General features: G+C 37.9%; 1 protein-coding gene across 4 annotated transcripts in view; it reads right to left on the reverse strand.

The window, feature by feature from the left end:
* Acss3 (acyl-CoA synthetase short-chain family member 3) overlaps positions 1–22,251 on the reverse strand; it is a 208,983-nt gene that overhangs the window by 20,421 nt on the left and 166,311 nt on the right. For 3 of the 4 annotated variants that reach the window (NM_001414941.1, XM_039079107.2, XM_006241303.5), the window contains exons 10-11: positions 8,971–9,066; positions 6,670–6,733 (exon numbers count right to left, since the gene is read on the reverse strand). In NM_001414941.1, coding sequence (NP_001401870.1) covers positions 6,670–6,733; positions 8,971–9,066 — 160 coding nt within the window. Of the gene's footprint in view, positions 1–6,669; positions 6,734–7,148; positions 8,066–8,970; positions 9,067–22,251 lie in introns of those variants that run through there. The other variant, NM_001108091.2, reaches the window with a different exon arrangement.

The following is a 22,251-nucleotide window of genomic DNA, read 5'->3' on the forward strand; positions in this document are numbered from 1 at the left end:
AGTTTATGGAAGAGGAAAAAGAAAATTTAAGAAAACCAACAACATCAATGCAGGTAAATTAAGGAGTAGGAGAAGAACACAGTATCTATTGGTAGAAGTCTGAAAAAAAACTAATAGTGATCAAGCATTACACAAGGTTAAATGAATGACAAACTTTGCTTTCAAATAGGTTCTTTATTTACTGATGAAACATAGTATCTGAGTGAGATAGTTTGAAGATTATTTGAATTGTCATTTCTGGAATACAGGCCAGAAAACAGAATGAAGCAAAGAGATACCGGAACAAAGATGAGTTGAATGTATGGAGACCCGATCCTTTGCTTTGTTTTGCTTTGATGAGACAGAGTCTGATTGCATGGTCCTGGCTGGCCTGGAATTCCATATGTAGACCAAGCCAGCCTCAAATTCAAGAGATCCACCTGCCTCTGCCTCTGCCTCTCTGCCTCTGCCTCTGCCTCTGCCTCTCTGCCTCTGCCTCTGCCTCTGCCTCTGCCTCTGCCTCTGCCTCTGCCTCTGCCTCTGCCTCTGCCTCTGCCTCTGCCTCTGCCTCTGCCTCCCCTGCCTCTGCATTGACTCTCCTGCCAGCCTCCTGAGTGCTGAGAACAAAAGCATGTGCTAACACATCTGGCTTTCACTATATTTAAGAATTTGTAGTGTACTTAGCTAGGATGCAGTTGAATGGCTTAATTGAGAAAGAAGTTTGTGGGGGAAAATGAAGGTATGAGAAGCAAAAGGATACCAGAGGAATCATTCACCTGTTACAGTCACTCACATATTCACATTTGTGTTCAGTCAGGCATTCATTTTCTTCATTAATTTAGTTCACTTACTATTTCCTTAGTGCTTGCTTTCCCTCACCTAGTGTGCCAGGCATCAATACTGCAACGGAATAAGATATGATCTCTGATTCATGGAGATCCTGGCATAAAGTGAAGTGTAAAAATTTAATATTTACAAATGCAACTAGCAGGAAGGCTACATTTAATGATGCCTTCTCCATGAAGTAATGTAAAATGCAAATACCCAAGATACGTTGAAAGGAATGTTTTATAGCACTTATTTCATTCTGTGCTTCCACAGGCTTCCAGAATGAAATTTTTATCTGTACTTAAGATGTGAGTTGCTACGGGCTGGAGAGATGGTTCAGCCGTTAAAGGAAAGACACACAACAAAAATATAAGATGTGCATTGCTAGAAATGACAGTTAGAGCTATCTCAAGTCAGTAAAACACCTCAAGAAAACAGCTTAATTCTTCACAAATCCAACCTTCTTTTAAGATAAAACGGTGGAATGCTCTGTGCTCTTCACTAGGAGGGCACGGCTGGTATCTCAATAAATTCAGGTGATTTTCTCTGGAATATTAAAAAGGTGTCTAAACAGCAAACCTAGAGGTAAGACCCATTATGACACTAGATAAAAACAGAACAGGAAAGTTTCAGACTTGAATATGTGTGTGTGTGTGTGTGTGTGTGTGTGTGTGTGTGTTTGTGTGTGTGTGTATGTGTGTGTATGTACATATATCACATTCATAAAGAAGGACAGACAGATGCATATGTATATATATATGATAGATAAATAAATAGATGATAAATTGATAAAGAAATAAATAAGGAATAAGATTGAAACAGAAGTTAACTGCAGACAATGTAAAGACAACATTTTCGGCAATATTTCAAGCAAGCACTTTTGACCATTATATCTAAGTACTGTCTAGCATGAAGGGCAATTCCTCCCTCTGTAATAATGGTAGAGTGGTGTCTTTTTCTGATATGGTACAAAATGAAACACAGTACCCTGGGCTGGAAGAAATGAAGGATGCAAAAATACTCAAATGATCTTGCTAGTTTCTATTCTCACTCTTCAAATTCTACTAGCCCGTGACACTTTCCTTAGCTCTTGCAAGCAGAGTGAAATTAGATTCTTTTTCCTCTAATTTTAAATTAGTAGTTCAGTGTAGATAATACTCTTTTCAAAGAGACCATACTGAATGGGGAAAGAGAAATCGCCAAGGCAGCAACAATTCCTCTATGAGAAGAGACCAGAGTTCTGTGAAATCACTAAAAAAAATAAAAAGACGAGAACTTCACTGGCCAAAGATAGTAGCACAATCCTAAATCATCTAAAATACAGAGCTTCCTAATGCTTGCTGTGCCTCTTGAACTGTAAACTTTACTCCTATTCTATGCAGAAACCCTGGGCTTCAGAATGCAGATCTAATTCCTATTTCCTGAAGAATTCTGGAATGAAACACTATGTGGCTTTGGTAGTGCTTACTAGTCCAGGGCCTGGTGTTTCTTCAGATTTGAATACAAAGTTACTTTGTATTCCTAGAAGAGAGAGGCCCAAAACATTTCCTTCTCTCTGTATAAACAAAGACTGTGCTGGTTCTGGCTATGTATCTCTTGATGCTACTCTTTGTTTATGTCAAAATTGAGGAAGTGAGGGATCTCTTAATCTCCCTCACAGTATTGTTACAAGGCCAGTAAAGATCATACTAAAACCTAGATTTGAGATTTTGAGAGAGCAGAATTGTAACCCTGTGGCATACTTGTTCTTAGTCAGAGGATGCCCCCCAAAGGAAACAATCTTAGCTCTTTCCCTAGATGGGAGCCCGGTAAATGAATAGCTGCTATGTAACTGTCACGGTGTGAGCAAACATCATTAAATGTCAGGAGTTCGATATCTGTAGAATGAGAAATTGGCAGACAGTGAAGGAAAAGCCATTTGGACAACTCCACACAATTCCCTATCGTCCTACCACTGCCCCAGGACAAGGTCATGAGAACACATCAAGGAGTGGATACCTCGAGCCATACTTCCCGTAGCAGCAATAGACCTGGTCAGGAAAAATGTTTGCCCCTGAGAGAGAAAGAGTTGGAGACCAATGGTTTTAATAACTGTGAGCCCAGCCTTTCGAAGGGAGGCAATTGCAGTGAAAATCTTAAAGGCACTGCGGTCTGTTGTCTGGAAATTACTGACTCACAGTTTTATTTCTGCACATTGGAACTCTGGATGCAATTACAGGAGCACCTTCTAAAATTCATGAGCATTTTGTATTCATAGCAACTCACAGACCATAACTGCCGCACTAAATTAACTGGCTGCAGTATGCTTCAAAATCAAAAGAATTTTCTAACCACCACGTGGACGTGAAGTTTTCTCCTCAAAGAGAAATGCAAATTCTATAAATGAAAGTAATTGCCATTAAGCAGTAAAGAAACAGGGATCCTGTTTATTTCATCCAAGGGCCTGCCGTAGCTTGGGCATCACCAGAATGCTTTCTGATGAAGTCACCCAAATAGAAATGACTTCTAGAACGCTATTTGTGTACAGCAAATGAAAGAACCTAACATTACCACAAGGTTTTGGGTTTTGTTTCTGGTTGTTTTGTCCCTCGCCCCTTTACCACCACATAGCACTGTGTCTAAACATGGGGCTGTACAAACAAGTTTTAGGGAGGGATCTTATTTTAAAAAGCTTTATAAATACAAGTTAAGCAAGTACTGGACTTCACAAACCTTTCCAGCTGATGAATTGAGTGTTGTGGCTAGCGAATGTGAATCTAGAAGTATAGGTTTTGTTTATTTTCTTTTACGGATAAAAATAAACAAAAATCTTCCAAAGTTATTTTATTAATGAGAGAAATGAGATGTCCCTGTGCTCATTTTTCTGATCTACTCTAGTGTCCACATGTAATATAATTATGTAGTTTATTTTCAAATATATTGTTTCATCATTACACAAAAGGAGAAATCAAATTTTACCATGCCTTGACACATTAAATCTTTATAATTCATAATTATATCTAGAACTCAGAATCTGGCTATTAATCTCTGTGGCTGCAGAGGGAAAACACCACTCATTCCTCCCTGGCATCAGGCTAAGCATGAAATGATTTTAGGCCAAAGCTATCTTATCTTCAAGGACTTAAATACATTAATTGCCAAAAGGAAAAATTATAGCTTAGGGATGATACTAATGTATTTTACCTCTTCTGGATTTATGCAGAGCAAAGCCGCCAGTAATTAGAATGAGGGGATATATAAATGCTTTTGAATCATGGGAGCCTCAAATCTCACCTTAGAGATCACAAAAAGAAACCATGTTTGACAGAGATGACTCATTTAAAGTTAGATTATATAAAAGTGTATGACGCTAGACAAGTTTTTTTTAAAGTTCCAAAAACAGTGTACTTCCATAAATTAAGTTAGGATCCACCCACAAATTGGCTTACATTTTCTCTAGCAAGCCCTGCTCTCTCACCATTCTACCCTCAACAGGTCATGTTATAACCAGATCTAGGGAGATATGGACTCTGGTTTAAAGAAATGTGATATTTTAGTGGTTACAGTATGTGTGAGGGTGCATGTGTATGTTAATATTTGTGTATCTTTCAGTATACATTCATCTGTTGATTGACACCTAGGTTGATTATAGATCATTTCTGTAGTAAATAGAACAGTAATAAACACGACACCGAGTCATTTCTAGGACAGGATATAGAGTTCTATGGGTGTATGCTCAGGAGTGAAATATGATTTAAAGAAATGTGAATACAAGTAGAACCTTGGATAATAAAAATTTTCCATCCTTTTGAATGTGCTATGCCTAAAAAGATAACATAATCCTTACATAGTTACTGATAAGAAATGAGAAATATACTCTAGTCTAATGAGGTAGAAATTTTTTTAAAATAACAAGATTTATCATTTAAAAAATCTTATGTGGATTCCTTATATTTTATGGGGCACAACATAATTATATATGAAGACATATTTTGCATATAAGTATTTCAAGTAAATTTATAGCATTTAATGTCTTTTATTAAAAGAAAGGAACCTTGTGTCATCTGAGGAGGAATGTAACAAAATTCATTCAGAAGAACTAAATTTTAAGACAAGTCTTGTTTGACATCTGTCATGTGTTACTCTTTACTCATGAGACCTCAACTTATTGAAGCTGGCCACTGCAGACATATCAATAAAGGTGGGAAGATTGTTAATCAGAACTGCAAGGAAGCCTGTATCGCTTATCTAAACGTCACCTATTTCATGGCTATCAACTTAATTCCATTTCAGACTTTACTATCATAACTCTACAGCATTTTTATAATCAATGTAAATTGAAATATTTTTACTCAAATTTCAGCATTTTTGCTATTTAAATGGGCAGTGATGGCCACAGTCTACACTAAGGAAGAAAGAAAGAAAGAGAGAGAGAGAGAGAGAGAGAGAGAGAGAGAGAGAGAGAGAGAAAGGAAATAGGGGTGATGAAGAATGTTTCAAGAGCTTGTGGTATTTACTGTTGCTAGCATTTTAATACTGTACTACTGTTTGATTGAACAATTTTACATTCAGTTAAATATTCAATAGAATTCAGATCATCCAAAGGTGAGCAAAGATGAAATCAAAGAGATATACAATACAACATTGGGTATAATCATAAAAGTGCCAGAAGAACTGAATTTCATAATAGAGATAAAAATTTAAAGGACAGGGCCAAAAAGGAAACTGCTCTGCAGACAGGATTAAGAGAAAACTGTAGCCAATAAAATACTTTCGAGTTAAAAATACAAACTGGTTGTTAAAAATGGACAGACATATTCAATCACAAACTGGTTAATGATGCAACATGTTTTAAAAATATATGTCCTTGAGTAATTTATGAGCATCGTAGAGTTTATTTTCACAAACTTAATGATACAGATAAAATATTGAACATGGATTCAACAGAATGAAACATGACATTTGTAAGATATGGTCACTGCAAAACACTGAACTGTTTTACCGTCATGTTTCTTTAGGTATAAAAAGCAAAGCAATGAAAGGATGATATGATATATGGGATATAGAAGCTGGTAAAATAGATATTTGTTACCTCTATCAAATATAAAAATTCATACATATCAGATATGATGCACTTTCAAATATTAGCAGAATATTTGAAACAGCGGGTTGCTTGCATTAGCATGACACAAGCCCCTGAGTGTTGTAGTCACTACAAGATGTCAGCAGGAGGAAGAAGCTCACATTAAAACCTTGCAGGAGCATGGTGTATCCAGAATGGCAGGCACATCACCTGGACTGAACCCTGCACAATTCCTGCTGTGATTCTGAGCAAGAGGTGAGCACACCAGCTACTTTCTGCTTTGTGTTTTTCTATTATTTTTGAGATTATAAAATAATTACATCATCTCTCCCTTCCTTTTCTTCCCTCTAAACCCTTCCATATAAGCTTCCTTGCTCCTCTTCAAAACCACATCCTCTTTTCTTCACCAATTGTTATTGCATGCATATATGCTTTTGTATATCCATATATCTGTATATGTCCATAAATATAACCTGCTCCATTGATACAGTGATACTTGTATGCATGTTTCCAGGGATGACTATTGATTTTGTCTTATATTTCTTATATGAAAATGCAATTTTCCCATTCACACATGATTTGTCTGATGAGAAAAAATTACTTTAAATGAACAAGATATTTTAATTTTTATCTGAATACGTTAACTGTTACGGGGCTTTCATTTTAAAACACAATTAAGTCTGAATAATTTTGAAGCAAAACACAACTCATCACTTGTAATACCAATGCAATCAATCAATGTGCTCCCAAATGGATCCAACTTTTTTTCTCTTAATGGTCACACTAGGGAAACTGCTTACTTTACCACGATATTTCCTAAGCTTCTAGCCTTCAGTTTTTGCATGTTGTCATCCAAAATCATAACTGAAAAGAAAAATATGGACACAAATATAAACACAATTGTGAACATAAATACTAATCCCCAAACATTAAATATTTTCTTGTGTTTTCTAAACTCAGTCTTAAAGTTTCTAGCCCAAAATAATGTTTGTACTTCTGTGAGATCATGAAGACACATAGACTAAACACATTTTATAAAAGTATAAAAGGTGTATGCATTTGACATGTAGCATGATCAAAACTGTATCATATGTTAATATCTCCATAATCTCACTTTTATTGTCATTTCCATGTATATGCCCGATGTGACGTAAGAATATTAACCATATGCTTATCTTTTTATAAACTAAAGGATGTTGTAATGTACAGCCAGATGCACATATAATAAAAACAGAGCAAGCATATTCATTCATGGTCCGTAAACTGAGTTGACTTAACATTTCCAAATATATCACTCCATGATGTGTTGATTGAATATGGAAAATGTTCAGTATCCTGTGTCCAGATAACACCATGTCAGCCTTAAGAATGAATCGCAATTGTCTAGATTCTGAAGTCATTTATGTTGTTCTATTCACTTAGGTTATTCCCAAACAACTGTGGGAAGGCACTGAGCCAAGTTTGTATTTATGGAGGGCACTGTTGGAAAACATTATAATGACAGTAATTAAAATTATAAATATCTGTATTCTGCTGATTATGAGTCCATCATAAGTGAAAACCAGTCCTTGTTCATTTTTATTTCATCAAATCACAAGACAACCTTCTAATAACTACATGCCCCGGGCCATGTTATTTTATCTGCTTCTGGTTTCCTGTTTATAAAATAGGAGCAATGCCTTCTAATTGTAGCAGTCTATAGAGAATGGGTATGAAATTAAATACCATAACACATGGATTCTTTCACAAAGAAAAGTTTCCTTTACTTCTTCAAAGTAGCTTTCCTTTACTATAATGATGTGTCTTATATTATGCTTTCACAGTTTTGTATAATCATTGAACAAATCAAAAATGTATCAGTCACAAAGTCCCTGATGCCTCAACTACAGTAGTTTAATGTGTCCTCTGGAAGCCAGTGGTTTTTGAACAATGAGAGTTTTCTGTATTAAAGCTCCAGAAGATGTCAAAGCTTAACTTTTTCATATAACTGGGTATAAAAACGGAACAGATACTAAGGGAAAATATGTTTAACATCTCCCACGTTGGCAGCCCCTAAAAGTATCTCAACACAGAGAGGTTTTCTAATCAAAGAGTGAGGGCAGCAACTGTTCATTTGGGGGGTTCATTGGATCTGGGCTCATTTTTTCATAGCAGGAGAAGTCAGAGACATCACAGAATTATAAGACAGGTAGCTTCCTGCAATAAACAGTCAAACATGAATGTATGCACATGAGCTGAACAATGGCAACAGCCGTAGACATGCTCAAGTGGACGAGGGAGGCTCACAAGGAGTCTAGGAACTGCTTGCAGCACAGATGGCTGAACTTTCATTCCGTATTTTGTCTTGTGGGGCCTGTGTAACGGCTTTGTTGTATTACATCACAATTCAACAGTCCAGGAAAGTCCATACAGTTATAATAGGCATTCAGAAGTAAGAAAACTGAATGTCAAAATGTTAAAAATTTTGCAACAAAGGAGGGGAGTCCTGTAGAAATTATGTAGCTATAATGGGTGCTACTATGAATAGAAAAACCAAATACTGGTAGGATACATTATTGTCGTTATATCTCATAATAAAATGCTTGTTAAAAGTCCTTTACTTTGCATTTAATTTTAGCCAACACGATTCAAGAACTTTGTCAATAATCTTAAAGAGCATTATGGAATAAGCCATATCTGTTTGTTAATGAAGCAAGGAAACCAAACAAACCCATGATTTGTATGTTGTTAAAAATCTATTACCCTTGTTACCATAGCAATGACGTGCTGTCTCTATGCATTTTTATCTACTCATTTCTAAATACTTAAAACATCTCTAGATTAAATGTGCGTCACCAGAAATTAAATCATATATGTGAGTACTGAGCACTTCACATGCCATAATTTCAAATCCATAATCTTACAAGACTCTTGATTGTTTTAGCTATTACAAGAAAATAACCCATTAGAAGATCATAGCAATCACTTTAACAGCAACAACTGAGGCATTCATTTCTAATGAATGACTTTCTTAAAAGCAAACACTTTTTTATACACTAGATATGAGGAAATGCCAAATTCCTTAACAGTGTGCATCTCGAATTGCTAGCATTGTGACTCACCATTGTATCCTGGAACACATTTTCCTGCTTGTCCTGGTGGGGGTGTTTTGGAGTTGCCTAGTCCGATACATGATGCTGTGATGGGGGATCCAGTCTCTGGGGAGAAAAGTATGGGTTATCACTTAGTGCCTCAGCATTATGTTGACTTAATTTGTGCAATGAGCCCAGATAAGTTTACATCACAATTTAATTTCATTAGAAAATGTCTAGTTTAGCAACCTAGTATCTAAGATGCTTTCCTTTATGGCCAGTGTTGAAGGGAAGCAACAAGAAATCAGTCACTCAGTGTTTAACAGAGCTTACAGATATTCTATCACAAGAGAATCCCAGACAATTATTAAAAGGGAAAAACACCAGTGTTTGGCGCATTTATGATCTTAAAACATAAAGGTATGCTTAGAGTATTTCATATGGTATATTTCTTCTAAGGAATGAAAAGAGGGCTCTGGCATTCCTGAAGGGTCAGGAAGTGGAAGAATGCACAATAACCACTTTCAGAGCTTCACAACATAGATGAAAAGATAAATGAACACTAGAAAAGCTATTTTTTACAGATTTATCTAAAGCTATTATGTTTTTCAATATACATATCATTTGATATGTTTAGCTTGTCTCCTGAGACATCTCAAGTTGAATTTACCAAAGCTTTATCGGAGAGATCTCGCAGCTATAATCCCAGAAAGCTACGCGCACACTATACTATGCACCCAACCCACAGGCTTATGATCACCCTGCAAAGATTAAGAAAGTGTTAAGTTTGTTGGCCCTAAATCATTGGCTAGAATAACCACAGATGATGCTTGTAAACATAAATTCTGAAGGCAATTATATTTTGGAGAAAACAATTTGCAACATAAGCATTTGGAATCAAAAGGATTTTTCATAGTAATGGAGGGGTAGGATATGAACATGATGGTAAGGAGGTGGTTCCCTTTCTGCTTCATATTGCACAGCTCAGCACACACACACGCGTGAACACACACATACACACACATACACACACACACGGAGAGAGGGAGGGAGGGAGAGAGACAGAGAGACAGACAGACAGACAGACAGACAGACACACAGACACACAGAGATTAACAGTGAAGGAAGACAAGAATTTTCCAAGCCATAAAAGAGCAGAAACACAAAATTGACCCAAGTATTCTGAATATATGCCTTTCACTTTGAGTTTTGCCATAAAACCTGTTAGTTGAGTGTTGGGAAAGTTTAACATCTAATCTTTTATTATTATCCAAAGCTAGGCTTACGATTCACATATCATCGTAAGTGGCTCATTTGTCATTGATAGGAGAAGATGGAATTTTGAACATTAAATTTTGAACAGCCCCTAAGCCAAAGTCCAAGGCAGCAGTTCTCAACCTGTATGTTGTGGTGACCTCTTTTCGGGGTAGAACATCCTTTATACAAGGGTAGCCTGAGACCTTCAGAAAAATGGATGTTTACATTATGCTGCCCAACAGTATCAAAATTACAGTTGTTAAGTAGCAACAAAAATGGAATGGTGTTACTTTATTTAAACTAAACGCATTTATTTACTTAAGTTTTTGTAATTTGCTGGAGCATGAGGAACCATATTAAAGGGTTATGGCATGGAAAGGTCAGAACCACTGGTTAAAGGTTAAAGGTTTAGAGATATTAAACATTTTAAGATTAAGATATTTGGCATGGCATAGATAATCAATTACAAAGACCAGATGTCCTGAGTCTTAAGGGAGAATTCATAGTTATTTTTATATCATAACTAATCTGGTTTATTTTTTTCATGAAATGACATTTGGTACCCATGAATTACTCCTCTTACTTTTATTTCCCTTGCCATCTATCAAATGCAAAGAAGGGATGTACATGATTGGAAAGACTGTGTTTGTTCCTTCATATTTTTGAAAACATAGTCACCTTAGCTACCCTTCATACCTGATGTGAGAGATGACTAGAGAGAACAAAAAGCACCATTACAGAGGGATGTGCTTAAAGAACGGTAGACAGGATGCAGAAGTCCTCTTATGTACACAAACAAAACCTAACAGGACATTGGGACATATTAGGAATGAGAACAGGCCTTGCTAGATGCCTCTGTGTCTCTTATCAGCTGCTAGAGTAATCTAATTTAAAAGTATTTGCATTCAAGTTTTGTCACAATCGTTGCTCCAATCAACTGGAGTTCAAACTCTCTACAGGTTTTAGTAATGTAAGATCTGTGTAACGTGTTAACAAACAGATTGAGACTCTACAAAACAACCAGAAGTCTTTAGTGCCTATCAGCCTCTAGTAATGCCTCCAGAATATTGACAAACAAACGCCTGTCTCTGGCTCCTGAGCGGTGTAGATTAAAGGCAAGCATCAGAGAGTCTGGCTCATTGTGGAATCTTTACTTCTTTTATTGGTTATTCTCTTTATATACATTTCAAATGTGATTCCCTTTCCCAGTTTCCCCTCCGGAAAACCCCTATCCCAACCACCCTTGCCCTACTTCAATGAGGATGTACCCCCACCCACCCATCCACTACCGCCTTCCCGCCCTGGCATTCCCCTACACTGGGGCATCGAGCCTACAGGACCAAGGGCCTCTCCTCTCACTGATATCCTACAAGGCCATCTTCTGCTACATATGCAGCTGCAGCCACGGGTCTGTCCATGTATAGTCTTTGGTTGGTGGTTTAGTCCCTGGGAGCTCTGGTTGGTTAGTATTGTTGTTCTTATGGAGTTGCAAACCCCTTCAGCTACAGTGTCTGTACTCTGTTTTCCTACCCACATAGAAAGGCGCTGTCGAAAGAAGATGGGAGAACAAATCTTTCTTTAAATGAAAATGAAGTTAAGGATTAGTAAGATGCCTTCCTCAGCCCTGCCCTGAAGAAGGTGTCATACACATTTCATATGTTTGAATTATTACATATTTATATTCTTTCAACCTTCAGTAATTTTTTTTATTAAAAAGCTATTAAAAGCACACCTTCTCTACAACTAATTTGACTCAGAAATTGTAAGGGTGATGAAAAAGATTAATTCAGTTAGGTCACTTAAATTAGATACAGATTATGCTTTTAACATTAGTAACTGGAATATTAAGCTTTGGCTAAATTTTATATTAATTTGCAGGGATTGCTACGCCTAGTGCGAGCCATACGATATGATCCAGGAAAAATCTACGCTTAGGACCCTCAGGGTGATAGGGAGTCTTGGATAGGAGTGAGGAGTGATGAAGTGATGTGTAAGTTTTCTCTCTGTGTAACCATGAATATCTTGAGAAAGATAACAAGTTAGCCTTCTGTCACACCATCATGTATACATGTGTTCACCCAGCAATGAACACAGGTCCTAATGGATACAGTGTTGATCAAGGGGGCCCAGTGTAGATCAAGGTGGTCCAGTATAAAATAGTCTAGCTGGAAGAAAATACCTACCTTCCACTGTCCATGAGGGAGGAGAGAGAGGACATGTAGAAGCAGAGAGACAGTGAATTTAGAGTATCCGGCTGGTAGTTTTCTGTGATTTCTTGAAAATCAAGAGCCAATTATAGGAGAACTCATAAGATTGCTAAAGAACCAGTGCCCAAGTGGGATGTGGAACATGGATCACAAGGGTAGACAGCCCACACAAAGCAAAGATGTTAAATTCTTTTGTGTATGTGAGTGTGTATATAAACTGTTTCATTTCTGGAACAAGCAGTATAGCTCAGTGAGTAGAGAAGACTGCATGAAAGTTCAACAAATAAAGTTACACACACACACACACACACACACACACACACACACACACATTTAAAAATGAATTGTTCCATGTCTGAAATGAAATGTGGCAATACTTGAACAACAAGAACCTTAAAATGCACATATACTTTACACATTCATTCTAGGGATGTAAGCGAAGGAACACACTCAGTTCATACATACTTAAGGACAAGAATGTTTTCAACTATATTGTTTGTATCAAAGAATAGAAGATTTCTTCAAGTGGGAACTGTCTCATATTAAAAAAGATTGTAAAGCCATTTAAATGCCAGAGATGAATGTCTAGTAAAAAGAGAATGGTTTTCACAAAATAAGATCTAGACAAAAGTTGTTAAACAAAGTATACAAAGTGATTCATTTTTTTACAAAAAAAAGATATTATACATTGAGCCATATAGATATTTTATGTTTATAAATATCTTGGCAAGACATGCATCAAAATATTAAGAGAATTTGTTTTTGGTTGGCATTTAAAGAGTAAATGGTAGAGTCTAAAGGAATACAGCAACAGCTTTGAAAAGAAAAGAACCCATATTAGTGAGAAATTTGACTTAAAATTTTCCTAACTCCCCCTAAAAAGCAGTGACCACTTTAATTAACTTGGAGTAATTTTGATTATTTTGACCAAGATGGAGAGGGTTTATTTAAGTTTCTGGTACCCTTCTCCCTATGCCATTATGTGTGGTTTATGTGCAAATAACCTGAATCCACCAGGGTAAAAATGCTACATATAGACACTGTGATCAACAGTCCTTGATGAGGGCAGGCTCCAGTCATCGCTAGGGGTTCTAGAAAGAGACTCTACAGTCAGCTTCCCCAGAATGAACCATCCAGTACTAAGAATTTGCCTGAGATGTATTTTCTTTTTTTATTGGAAATTTTTAATTTACATTTCAAATTCTATCCCCTTTCCTGGTTTCCTGTCCATAAACCCCCATCACATCATCCTTCCCCCTTCATCTTTTGGGCTAATATTCACTTATCAGTGACTGCATACCATGTATTGTTTTTTTTTTTTGTGATTGGATTATGTCTCTCAGGATATTTTCTAGTTCTATCCATTTGCCTAAGAATTTCATAAAGTCACTGTTTTTAATAGCTGAGTTAGTACTCCATTGTGAAAATGTGCCATACTGTCTGTATCCATTCCTCTGTTGAAGGACATATGAGTTGTTTCCAGCTTGTGGCTATTATAAATAAGGCTGCTATTGAACATAGTGGAGCATGTGTCATTGTTGTATGTTGGAGCATTATTTGGGTATATGCCCAAGAGAAGTATAGCTGGGTCCTCAGGTAGTGCAATGTCCAATTTTCGAGGAACCTCCAAACTGATTTCCAGAGTGGTTTTATCAGCTTCCAATCCCATCAAAAATGGAGGAGTGTTCCTCTTTCTCCACATCCTCACCACCATCTGCTGTCACCTGAGTTTTTATCTTAGCCATTCTCACTGATGTGAGGTGGTATCTCAGGGTTGTTTTGATTTGCATTTCCCTGATAAGTAAGGATGTTGAACATTTCTTTAGGTACTTCTCAGCCATTCAATATTCCTCAGCTGAGAATTCTTTGTTTAGCTCTGTACCCCATTTTAATAGGGTTATTTGGCTCTCTGGAGTCTAACTTCTTGAGTTCTTTGATTGCATATTAGCCCTCTCTCAGATATAAGATGGGTAAAGATCTTTTCCCAATCTGTTGGTTGCTATTTTGTCCTAATGACAGTGTCCTTTGCCTTACAGAAGCTTTCTAATTTTATGAAGTCTCATTTGTTGATTCTTGATCTTAGAGCATAAACCATTGGTGTTCTGTTCAGGAAAATTTTCCCAGTGTCCATGTGCTTGAGGCTCTTCCCCATATTTTCTTCTATTAGTTTGAGTGTATCTGGTTTGATGCGGAGGTCCTTGATCCACTTGGACTTAAGCTTTGTGCAGAGCAATAAAATGCATCAATTTGCAGTCTTCTACATGCTGACCTCCTGTTGAACCAGCACCATTTGTTGAAAATGCTATCTTCTTTTCCACTGGATGGTTTTAGCTCCTTTGTCAAAGATCAAGTGATGGGTGTGTGGGTTCATTTCTGGGCCAATTCTATTCCATTGATCCTCCTGCCAGTCTCTGTACCAATACCATACAGTTTTTTTTTATCATTATTGCTCTGTTATACAGCTTGAGGTCAGGGATGGTGATTTTCCCAGAAGTTCTTTTATTGTTGAGGATACTTTTTGATACCCTAGGTTTTTTTGTTATTCCAAATGAATTTGCAAATTGCTTTCTAAATCTATGAAGAATTGAGTTGGAATATTGATGGGGAATAAATTTTTTTGTTGATATTCATAAGGGAAATTGGTCTGACATTCTGTTTCTTTCATCCTTTTGTGGTTCAGGTATAAGCCTAATTGTGATTTCATAGAAGGAATTGTGTAGTGTTCCTTCTGTTTCTCTTTTGTGGAATAGTTCGGACAGTATTGGTATGAGTCTGATAGAATTCTGCACCAAACCGATCTGGTCCTGGGCTCTACTTGGTTGGGAGACTTTTAATAACTACTTCTATTTCTTTAGGAGTTATGAGGTTGCTTAGATGGTTTATTTGACCCTGATTCAAGTTTAATACCTAGTATCTGTCTAGGAAATTGTCCATTTCCTCCAGATTTCCAGTTTTGTTGAGCATAGACTTTGTAGTAGATGTATTTTCTTTTTTTTTTTTTCATGGAATCACTGCTCTCTTTAATGTGGCCACTGCTACTGCCTTGTCTGCCCCATCTACAAGTCTTCTTTTTTTATTTTTATTAACTTGAGTATTTATTATATACATTTCAAGTGTTATTCCCTTTCCCGGTTTCCGGGCAAAAATTCCCCTCCCCCCTCCCCTTCCTTATGGGTATTCCCCTCCCACCCTCCCCCCATTGCCGCCCTCCCCCCAACAGTCTAGTTCACAGGGGGTTCAGTCTTAGCAGGACCCATGGCTTCCCCTTCCACTGGTGCTCTTACTAAGATGTTCATTGCTACCTATGAGGTCAGTCAGAGTCCAGGGTCAGTCCATGTATAGTCTTTAGGTAGTGGCTTAGTCCCTGGAAGCTCTGGTTGCTTGGCATTGTTGTACATATGGGGTCTCGAGCCCCTTCAAACTCTTCCAGTTCTTTCTCTGATTCCTTCAGCGGGGGTCCTATTCTCAGTTCAGTGGTTTGCTGCTGGCATTCGCCTCTGTATTTGCTGTATTCTGGCTGTGTCTCTCAGGAGCGATCTACATCCGGCTCCTGTCGGTCTGGACTTCTTTACTTCATCCATCTTGTCTAATTGGGTGGCTGTATATGTATGGCCACATGTGGGGCAGGCTCTGAATGGGTGTTCCTTCAGTCTCTGTTTTAATCTTTGCCTCTCTCTTCCCTGCCAAGGGTATTCTTGTTCCCCTTTTAAATAAGGCGTGAAACATTCACATTTTGATCATCCATCTTGAGTTTCATTTGTTCTAGGCATCTAGGGTAATTCAAGCATTTGGGCTAATAGCCACTTATCAATGAGTGCATACCATGTATGTCTTTCTGTGATTGGGTTAGCTCACTCAGAATGATATTTTCCAGTTCCAACCATTTGCCTACGAATTTCATAAAGCCGTTGTTTTTGATAGCTGAGTAATTAATATTCCATTGTGTAGATGTACCACATTTTCTGTATCCATTCCTCTGTTGAAGGGCATCTGGGTTCTTTCCAGGTTCTGGCTATTATAAATAAGGCTGTGATGAACATAGTGGAGCACATGTCTTTTTTATATGTTGGGGCATCTTTTGGGTATATGCCCAAGAGAGGTATAGCTGGATCCTCAGGCAGTTCAATGTCCAATTTTCTGAGGAACCTCCAGACTGATTTCCAGAATGGTTGTACCAGTCTGCAATCCCACCAACAATGGAGGAGTGTTCCTCTTTCTCCGCATCCTCGCCAGCATCTGCTGTCACCTGAGTTTTTGATCTTACCCATTCTCACTGGTGTGAGGTGAAATTTCAGGGTTGTTTTGATTTGCATTTCCCTTATGACTAAAGATGTTGAACATTTCTTTAGGTGTTTCTCAGCCATTCGGCATTCCTCAGCTGTGAATTCTTTGTTTAGCTCTGAACCCCATTTTTTAATAGGGTTATTTGTCTCCCTGCGGTCTAACTTCTTGAGTTCTTTGTATATTTTGGATATCAGGCCTCTATCTGTTGTAGGATTGGTAAAGATCTTTTCCCAATCTGTGGGTTGCCGTTTTGTCCTAACCACAGTGTCCTTTGCCTTACAGAAGCTTTGCAGTTTTATGAGATCCCATTTGTCGATTCTTGATCTTAGAGCGTAAGCCATTGGTGTTTTGTTCAGGAAATTTTTTCCAGTGCCCATGTGTTCCAGATGCTTCCCTAGTTTTTCTTCTATTAGTTTGAGTGTGTCTGCTTTGATGTGGAGGTCCTTGATCCAGTTGGACTTAAGCTTTGTACAGGGTGATAAGCATGGATCGATCTGCATTCTTCTACATGTTGACCTCCAGTTGAACCAGCACCATTTGCTGAAAATGCTATCTTTTTTCCATTGGATGGTTTTGGCTCCTTTGTCAAAAATCAAGTGACCATAGGTGTGTGGGTTCATTTCTGGGTCTTCAATTCTATTCCATTGGTCTATCTGTCTGTCTCTGTACCAATACCATGCAGTTTTTATCACTATTGCTCTGTAATACTGCTTGAGTTCAGGGATAGTGATTCCCCCTGAAGTCCTTTTATTGTTGAGGATAGCTTTAGCTATCCTGGATTTTTTGTTATTCCAGATGAATTTGCAAATTGTTCTGTCTAAGTCTTTGAAGAATTGGATTGGTATTTTGATGGGGATTGCATTGAATCTGTAGATCACTTTTGGTAAAATGGCCATTTTTACTATATTGATCCTGCCAATCCATGAGTATGGGAGATCTTTCCATGTTCTAAGGTCTTCTTCAATTTCTTTCTTCAGTGTCTTGAAGTTCTTATTGTACAAATCTTTTACTTGCTTGGTTAAAGTCACACCGAGGTACTTTATATTATTTGGGTCTATTATGAAGGGTGTCGTTTCCCTAATTTCTTTCTCGGCTTGTTTCTCTTTTGTGTAGAGGAAGGCTACTGATATATTTGAGTTAATTTTATACCCAGCCACTTTGCTGAAGTTGTTTATCAGCTTTAGTAGTTCTCTGGTAAAACTTTTGGGATCACTTAAATATACTATCATATCATCTGCAAATAGTGATATTTTGACTTCTTCTTTTCCGATCTGTATCCCCTTGACCTCCTTTTGTTGTCTGATTGCTGTGGCTAGAATTTCAAGAACTATATTGAATAAGTAGGGAGAGAGTGGGCAACCTTGTCTAGTCCCTGATTTTAGTGGGATTGCTTCGAGTTTCTCTCCATTTAGTTTAATGTTAGCAACTGGTTTGCTGTATATGGCTTTTACTATGTTTAGGTATGGGCCTTGAATTCCTATTCTTTCCAGGACTTTTATCATGAAGGGGTGTTGAATTTTGTCAAATGCTTTCTCAGCATCTAATGAAATGATCATGTGGTTTTGTTCTTTCAGTTTGTTTATATACTGGATCACGTTAATGGTTTTCCGTATGTTAAACCATCCCTGCATGCCTGGGATGAAGCCTACTTGATCATGGTGGATGATTGTTTTGATGTGCTCTTGAATTCGGTTTGCCAGAATTTTATTGAGTATTTTTGCGTCGATATTCATAAGGGAAATTGGTCTGAAGTTCTCTTTCTTTGTTGTGTCTTTGTGTGGTTTAGGTATAAGAGTAATTGTGGCTTCATAGAAGGAATTCGGTAGTGCTCCATCTGTTTCAATTTTGTGGAATAGTTTGGATAATATTGGTATGAGGTCTTCTATGAAGGTCTGATAGAATTCTGCACTAAACCCGTCTGGGCCTGGGCTCTTTTTGGTTGGGAGACCTTTAATGACTGCTTCTATTTCCTTAGGAGTTTTTTTTTTCTTTTTTTTTTTAATTAACTTGAGTGTTTCTTATTTACATTTCGAGTGTTATTCCCTTTCCCGTTTTCCAGGCAAACATCCCCCTAATCCCTCCCCCTCCCCTTCTTTATGGGTGTTCCCCTCCCCACCCTCCCCCCATTACTGCCCTCCCCCCAACAATCACGTTCACTGGGGGTTCAGTCTTAGCAGGACCCAGGGTTTCCCCTTCCACTGGTGATCTTACTAGAATATTCATTGCTACCTATGAGGTCAGAGTCCAGGGTCAGTCCATGTATAGTATTTAGGTAGTGGCTTAGTCCCTGGAAGCTCTGGTTGATTGGCATTGTTGTTCATAAGGGGTATCGAGCTCCTTCAAGCTCTTCGAGTTCTTTCTCTGATTCCTTCAACAGGGGTCCCGTTCTCAGTTCAGTGGTTTGCTGCTGGCATTCGCCCCTGTATTTGCTGTATTCTGGCTGTGTCTCTCAGGAGAGATATACATCCGGCTCCTGTCGGACTGCACTTCTTTGCTGCATTCATCTTGTCTAATTGGATGGCTGTATATGTATGGGCCACATGTGAGGCAGGCTCTGAATGGTGTTCCTTCTGTGTCTGTTTTAATCTTTGCCTCTCTATTCCCTGCCAAGGGTATTCTTCTTCCCCTTTTAAAGAAGGAGTGAAGCATTCACATTTTGATCATCTGTCTTGAGTTTCATTTGTTCTAGGCATCTAGGGTAATTCAAGCATTTGGGCTAATAGCCACTTATCAGTGAGTGCATACCATGTATGTCTTTCTGTGTTTGGGTTAGCTCACTCAGGATGATATTTTCCAGTTCCAACCATTTTCCTACGAATTTCATAAAGTCGTTGTTTTTGATAGCTGAGTAATATTCCATTGTGTAGATGTACCACATTTTCTGTATCCATTCCTCTGTTGAAGGGCATCTGGGTTCTTTCCAGCTTCTGGCTATTATAAATAAGGCTGCAATGAACATAGTGGAGCACGTGTCTCTTTTATATGTTGGGGCATCTTTTGGGTATATGCCCAAGAGAGGTATAGCTAGATCCTCAGGCAGTTCAATGTCCAATTTTCTGAGGATCCTCCAGAATGATTTCCAGAATGGTTGTACCAGTTTGCAATCCCACCAACAATGGAGGAGTGTTCCTCTTTCTCCACATCCTCGCCAGCATCTGTTGTCCCCTGAGTTTTTGATCTTAACCATTCTCACTGGTGTGAGGTGAAATCTCAGGGTTGTTTTGATTTGCATTTCCCTTATGACTAAAGATGTTGAACATTTCTTTAGGTGTTTCTCAGCCATTCGGCATTCCTCAGCTGTGAATTCTTTGTTTAGCTCTGAACCCCATTTTTTAATAGGGTTATTTGTTTCCCTGCGGTCTAACTTCTTGAGTTCTTTGTATATTTTGGATATCAGGCCTCTATCTGTTGTAGGATTGGTAAAGATCTTTTCCCAATCTGTTGGTTGCCGTTTTGTCCTAACCAGAGTGTCCTTTGCCTTACAGAAGCTTTGCAGTTTTATGAGATCCCATTTGTCGATTCTTGATCTTAGAGCGTAAGCCATTGGTGTTTTGTTCAGGAAATTTTTTCCAGTGCCCATGTGTTCCAGATGCTTCCCTAGTTTTTCTTCTATTAGTTTGAGTGTGTCTGCTTTGATGTGGAGGTCCTTGATCCAGTTGGACTTAAGCTTTGTACAGGGTGATAAGCATGGATCGATCTGCATTCTTCTACATGTTGACCTCCAGTTGAACCAGCACCATTTGCTGAAAATGCTATCTTTTTTCCATTGGATGGTTTTGGCTCCTTTGTCAAAAATCAAGTGACCATAGGTGTGTGGGTTCATTTCTGGGTCTTCAATTCTATTCCATTGGTCTATCTGTCTGTCTCTGTACCAATACCATGCAGTTTTTATCACTATTGCTCTGTAATACTGCTTGAGTTCAGGGATAGTGATTCCCCCTGAAGTCCTTTTATTGTTGAGGATAGCTTTAGCTATCCTGGGTTTTTTGTTATTCCAGATGAATTTGCAAATTGTTCTGTCTAAGTCTTTGAAGAATTGGATTGGTATTTTGATGGGGATTGCATTGAATCTGTAGATCGCTTTTGGTAAAATGGCCATTTTTAATATATTAATCCTGCCAATCCATGAGCATGGGAGATCTTTCCATCTTCTGAGGTCTTCTTCAATTTCTTTCCTCAGTTTCTTGAAGTTCTTATTGTACAGATCTTTTACTTGCTTGGTTAAAGTCACACCGAGGTACTTTATATTATTTGGGTCTATTATGAAGGGTGTCGTTTCCCTAATTTCTTTCTCGGCTTGTTTCTCTTTTGTATAGAGGAAGGTAACTGATTTATTTGAGTTAATTTTATACCCAGCCACTTTGCTGAAGTTGTTTATCAGCTTTAGTAGTTCTCTGGTGGAACTTTTGGGATCACTTAAATATACTATCATATCATCTGCAAATAGTGATATTTTGACTTCTTCTTTTCCGATCTGTATCCCCTTGACCTCCTTTTGTTGTCTGATTGCTCTGGCTAGAACTTCAAGAACTATATTGAATAAGTAGGGAGAGAGTGGGCAGCCTTGTCTAGTCCCTGATTTTAGTGGGATTGCTTCAAGTTTCTGTCCATTTAGTTTAATGTTAGCAACTGGTTTGCTGTATATGGCTTTTACTATGTTCAGGTATGGGCCTTGAATTCCTATTCTTTCCAGGACTTTTATCATGAAGGGGTGTTGAATTTTGTCAAATGCTTTCTCAGCGTCTAATGAAATGATCATGTGGTTTTGTTCTTTCAGTTTGTTTATATAATGGATCACGTTGATGGTTTTCCGTATATTAAACCATCCCTGCATGCCTGGGATGAAGCCTACTTGGTCATGGTGGATGATTGTTTTGATGTGCTCTTGGATTCGGTTTGCCAGAATTTTGTTGAGTTTTTTTGCGTCGATATTCATAAGGGAAATTGGTCTGAAGTTCTCTTTCTTTGTTGTGTCTTTGTGTGGTTTAGGTATAAGAGTAATTGTGGCTTCGTAGAAGGTATTCGGTAGTGATCCATCTATTTCAATTTTGTGGAATAGTTTGGATAGTATTGGTATGAGGTCTTCTATGAAGGTTTGATAGAATTCTGCACTAAACCCGTCTGGACCTGGGCTCTTTTTGGTTGGGAGACCTTTAATGACTGCTTCTATTTCCTTAGTAGTTATGGGGTTGTTTAACTGGTTTATCTGTTCCTGATTTAACTTCGGTACCTGGTATCTGTCTAGGAAATTGTCCATTTCCTGAAGATTTTCAAGTTTTGTTGAATATAGGTTTTTATAGTAAGATCTGATGATTTTTTGAATTTCCTCTGAATCTGTAGTTATGTCTCCCTTTTCATTTCTGATTTTGTTAATTTGGACGCACTCTCTGTGTCCTCTCGTTAGTCTGGCTAAGGGTTTATCTATCTTGTTGATTTTCTCAAAGAACCAACTTTTGGTTCTGTTGATTCTTTCTATGGTCCTTTTTGTTTCTACTTGGTTGATTTCAGCTCTGAGTTTGATTATTTCCTGCCTTCTACTCCTCCTGGGTGTATTTGCTTCTTT

This window comes from Rattus norvegicus, chromosome 7 (genome assembly GCF_036323735.1).
Source record: "Rattus norvegicus strain BN/NHsdMcwi chromosome 7, GRCr8, whole genome shotgun sequence".
Lineage (NCBI taxonomy): Eukaryota > Metazoa > Chordata > Mammalia > Rodentia > Muridae > Rattus > Rattus norvegicus.